Source organism: Hibiscus syriacus, unplaced genomic scaffold (assembly GCF_006381635.1).
Source record: "Hibiscus syriacus cultivar Baekdansim isolate YM2019G1 unplaced genomic scaffold, ASM638163v2 tig00111542_pilon, whole genome shotgun sequence".
Lineage (NCBI taxonomy): Eukaryota > Viridiplantae > Streptophyta > Magnoliopsida > Malvales > Malvaceae > Hibiscus > Hibiscus syriacus.
Genome location: NW_024063115.1, coordinates 879074 through 884367, shown reverse-complemented (window position 1 = coordinate 884367; position 5294 = coordinate 879074). Strand labels below are relative to the sequence as shown.

Genomic DNA, 5294 nt, shown 5'->3' with positions numbered 1-5294 from the left:
ATTTTATTTTCATATGAAATTGATCCATACTTATTACTTAATTCAATTTTTTAATTGTCCCATAACTTTTTAAATGGGTATAATTTAGTTTTTTTTTTGTATTAATTTCAACCTCACAATTTAAAATTATTTCGATTTGATCCCTCATCAATGTGTGTTTTTTAATTTATTTAAATTTTTATTTGTAATTTCATATTTGTTCAATTTAATTCTTAAATTTGTATTTTTCATAAAATTGAACCATGATTAGTTATATTCTTAGTAATTTACTCTAAATCATATACAATTACAAATTGCAATTCAACGTTCGCGAAAGACGAAAATAATTAAACCAAAAATAAAAATTAACCCGATTTGAACTCAATTTGTATCTGATAGAGATCAGACCTGAATTTTATCTGCCAATGATGTGACCCGATCTGAACGAGATCCGCCTGAAGTCAATCCGAACCTGAATTAACATGCTTTTTAACTGCTTTAGACCTGAACTGACAACGATCCGAACTGAAAATGACCTGACCTGAACCCGATCTGGATCTGGTGTCAAATCAACCTGAAAATAACCCGAATTGATTTGACCTGACCTGAACTGAACCCGATCTGGATCTGGTGTCAAATTTACCTGACTTGACATGTATCTGATTTTATCCGACCTGCCAGGATCCGATTGAAACCTGAACGATTACCCGATTTTACACCCCTAGTCAACGTCCTTTGATAGATGTTCATGCGCGTTTTGTGTTTCTTTGTCGGTTCAGTGATCGTTTCTTTAACACGTTGTTCGTTGTCTATTCACGCCAACATACTAATTCAATATATTCGTCGCATTGCCCATGCTGATGCATATATCTTATTTTATTGGGCTTTCATTAGTGATTCACTCTTTTATATATATATATAAGAGTCTCCGAATCCATTTTCAAGATCAGTCCCACTACTTAAACCTCCATTGCAAGTCAACTTTTCGCACTTCAAAAATCCAAATTGAATTATTAGTATGATGGAAGAATAGGGACTGAAATGGACATTTTTTCCCTCCTTTTATTGACAATTGGCAAATTGTCTGTTGTCATTTTAGTTTACTCTTTAAAAAGGCTGTAAATGAAGTCTTCTTTCTTTGACTACTGCTTCGTCTCCATCTCTCCCACGCCTCAAATCACGTCCTTATAAGCAATTATAATAAAAGGACCAAATCCGCAAATTATGTTTAATACGAGGACTTTCTAAAAAAATTGGACCCTGTATATATAGAGAGATAGTTTCATCCCAAGATTCCACAGAATTTCAATGGATCACTTCCGTTTCCTTTTCTTCATCGTTCTACTCCTCAATGTAATTGAATATAGTTTTCGCTGCTATTCATATATTATATATTAATATCATGCATGGATAGGGATGTTAATTTCATCTTAATAGATTTTGATTTGATCTGATCCGACAATGTTACTCTTTATAAAAAGAGTTAATTTCGAATCAAGTTAGATTTTGTAAAGGGTGAGATCGAGTCTATTTTAAAAAAATTTAGTCGACCTGAAATAATATTGTAATATTCTTTTATATATTTAGAGATATATGCTATAATACTCTCTTTCAAAAAAAAAATTCAATTAGGTCTCTACTTATCGAAAAAAATAAGATTTCTTATGTGTTGGTGGGAACTATTTAGGTTGGATTTTAAATCAAATGAAATTTTCCTAAATTTAGGTCAAGTTTGGGCGGATGAGATATGATTATCGGTCAAGATAATGCTTCTTGGGTCAGGTCGATTTGATTAATAATCTAATGTTCTAACCTTAGACCTCTAAAAATAAAAATATCCCTTTAACAATGGATTGACATGGTTTGAACTTAATTAGTAGTTGATGGAGGTGGGTATGTTTGGATGCAGGTTTCAATTGGAGGAAATGCTGATGCTGCCATTCTGCCGCCACAAAAATACTGGGAATCTGTGTTCCCGAACACCCCCAATGCCCAAGTCCCTGCAGATTCTCATAAACCCACCTTCATCTGCGGGAAACACCAAAGCATTGGCCGAGATGTTCCATTCCAACACCAACACCGTTGACTCCCTCCTCGGCTCCTATGCAGTATATAAAATCAATCCAAGTACCACTACCAATCCTCAAAAATCTGGTAATTCTTTCTGTGTATCTTGTTTTTATGTAAAAGGGTATATTATGTTGTTAGTATCTAAACTATCAATTTTAGTATCTAAATTTTTATTTTTTTAATTATACTTGACGTTTAGTTTTTGCCATCCGTTAAAGCGTTGTATTTTTGTGGGTAAATTATATCATTCATCACTTAACTATCTTTTCACTCCTATTCCGATATTGAAGTTTAAAAATTTTCAATTTAACTACTCAACTTTCAAATTGCTCATACTTTGTGAAATGATTTTTTTATTATTATTATATTTAAAAATAAATAAATTTAAAAGTTGGAATGATTAAATTATGAGTAATTTGAAAGTTAAGTAACTAAATAAAAAATTTTAAACTTTAGTGATAAGAATATGAGTGAAAAGATAGTGAGTGATGAATGATATAATTTACCCATTAAAAAGGTTTCAAGTGCAAATCACCCATTAAATTTTTAACAGCGAGACACGAAACAAAAATTAAATGTTAGGTATGATTTTGAAAAAATTAAAAGTTTAGATACTAAAATGGTTGATAGTTTAGATACTAAACGTATAGTTGGATGAGATTAACTGTAGATAATGAGAAAATATTCATTAAAAAAAAGAGTTAATCTCAACCTTTGATATCTGTCAATCTAGTGATCTTAAACGATGTAAAACTAAAAAAGTTCTACACGTTCGAATACTAAAAGAGTTTACACGTTCGAGTACAATGTAAGTTGCTAACTGAATATTATAGATAAAGAGGCTGAAGCAGATGGCAAAGGCATTTTTTTCTTGGAAAACCAACTACCCGTGGGTAGGACGTTGAAAGTAAACGAGATATTGAAGACAATGAACAAAGCTTCGTTCTTGCCTCGTCAAATTGCACAATCAATACCCTTTTCCAGCCGAAAATTCCCAGAAATCTTCAACTATTTTTCAGTGGAACCAAACTCCAACGAGGCTGATCTAATCAAACAAACCATTCAAAACTGCGAAATACCAGCCATGAAAGGTGAGCAGAGGTACTGCGCCACGTCTTTAGAATCCTTGATCGACTGGACCGTTTCCAAACTCGGAAAAAACATCCAGGTTTTGTCGAACTACGTGGAGGAGGAGACCGAAAATCGAGTGTTTGCCATCGCCCGGGTAGCCAAAAAGGTTGGTGAAACGGAGATGGTGTGCCACAAACTGAAATATGCATATGCTGTGTTTTTATGTCATTCGATCGAGAAAACAACGGCCTATACGGTTCCGTTGGTGAGCGCCGATGGGTCGACGAAGGCTAAACTATTGGCTATCTGTCATGAAGATACATCTGCTTGGAGCCCTGATCACTTGGCTTTTCAGATTCTTAAAGTTAAGCCGGGAACTGTTCCCGTTTGCCATTTTCTCACCAAAGAGACCCTGGTTTGGGTCCCTAAGTGATCAAATTTCATCAAATATCTGAAGAAAAAAGATGATGATATATATATATATATGTATGTATGTATGTATGTATGTATGTATGTATAACTTGTAAAATAAGTTGAAACTTATCATAGTTTCAACAGTGTGTAATTCTACCATGTTGTTTTGTTCCTCTGTTTTAATGATAACGTTAAGTAACCCCCTAGACCCGGCCTATGCGTTTCGACTAAGTCTAGTGAATCACATTATGATTATTAAAGACATTTTCCGAAACCGTTATTCCATCAATATAAAATTCGATATTTTAAAATAAGGTCCATGTCACCAAAATAAAGTCAACTTGCAAAATAAAAACATTACAATCTGATTTACTTCAAGAGATATGTTGATCCTCCAAGTGCTCGAACAGATGTATCTAACCAACAGTATCTGAAAGGGGGAAAACATTTTCGAAAGGTGAGCTAGGCTCAGTGTGTCCCAACATTTCCATAAAATCACAATAGGTACAAATCATAGTCCAGTAAATCTCACAAATTCGTAAAAGAGTTTAACTTTTGAAAATCATAGTTTAAACCCTTTTCCGGTACACCATCAGTAGTTCCCAAAATTATTTTCCATATAGCTTACTTTATGCACATAGCAAAAAGAAAGCCGACTTAAGGATAGGCTATGAAGCTTGTATCCTTAAGCCCAAGTCAATAAGTCCATATAGCTTACCCTAAGCACACAGCAAAGGAAAGCCGACCTAATGAAATATCTTGGGGCCCTCAAGAGTCACATTAGGCCCATTTAGCTTGATCAGAACTATTCCATCGTAATTCAATTCCAAAATTCAATTGCACCGTGACATAAATTCCATAAATCCAAAAACATGGTAATCATATACCATTTCAAAACAAAAATTAGATAGCAGCCATATTCCATAAATTGTCACATTAAATTGGTGCATCTATAAAACAATAACTAATGAATTCGGTGTACCACAAATTAAAACCAATAAAACAGTTCAGTAATAAGTAGGGAACACACCTCAACAATAGGTTCAAATAGAAAATCTACTGATTGCTGGTTTCACCACGCTCTGCTACAGTTTTCGAACCTATTTTACAATAACACTATATTACTTATGAGTAATATAAATAGATCTCTAAAATCATAAAATTTACGAGTCTTACGGGTGAATACTGGCATACGTGGTTTAACTGATCTAGAAGAACTGGGTCGAGCTGTCGTACGATCCGGAGAGTATCTTGTACCTTCAAACAATAATAATTTATCAGTCTCAAATCCTATTTAATTGTTCAAAGCTAAACTTCTTAAGTATATAAGCATTTTTCGGGTTTGACTATCAATTTGGGGTATTTCGAGTCTCAATTTGGCCAAACGGATTGCGGAATCGGAATCAGGATGTCAAAATACATAAAGTATGACTTTCCGAAAATTCAAATTCTTGGTCAAAGTCAACCACTTTGACCATCGATTTGGAGGCCTTCGGGTTCGAATTTGGCGAAACGGACAGCGGAAACGGATTCGGCACGTCGAAAACTATCAGGATAGGTATACTCGGAAAAGATTAACGGTCGTTTAATGCTCGGTCAAAGCCATTTTAAGTTTTGGTCAAAGGAAGTCAACGGTCAACAGTCGGGTCGAGTCGGGACGGTAGGGTCGGGTCGGGTCGGGTCAGACCGGTCAAACCGGTTTAGACCGGTCAAAACGGTTCGAACCGATCGAAACCGGTCAAACCGGTTTCCAGCAGCGT

The 5294-nt window shown here is 34.7% G+C and overlaps 1 protein-coding gene across 1 annotated transcript; it reads left to right on the top strand.

Annotated features, from left to right (window-relative positions):
• Positions 1 to 1291: 1291 nt before the first annotated feature.
• On the top strand, positions 1292 to 3637 carry LOC120164761 (BURP domain protein RD22-like). Its single transcript, XM_039174426.1, has 4 exons — positions 1292 to 1332; positions 1889 to 2123; positions 2882 to 3574; positions 3620 to 3637. Coding segments are annotated over exons 1-3 (909 nt in total). The 5' UTR covers positions 1292 to 1330; the 3' UTR covers positions 3554 to 3574; positions 3620 to 3637.
• The last annotated feature ends 1657 nt before the right edge of the window (positions 3638 to 5294 follow it).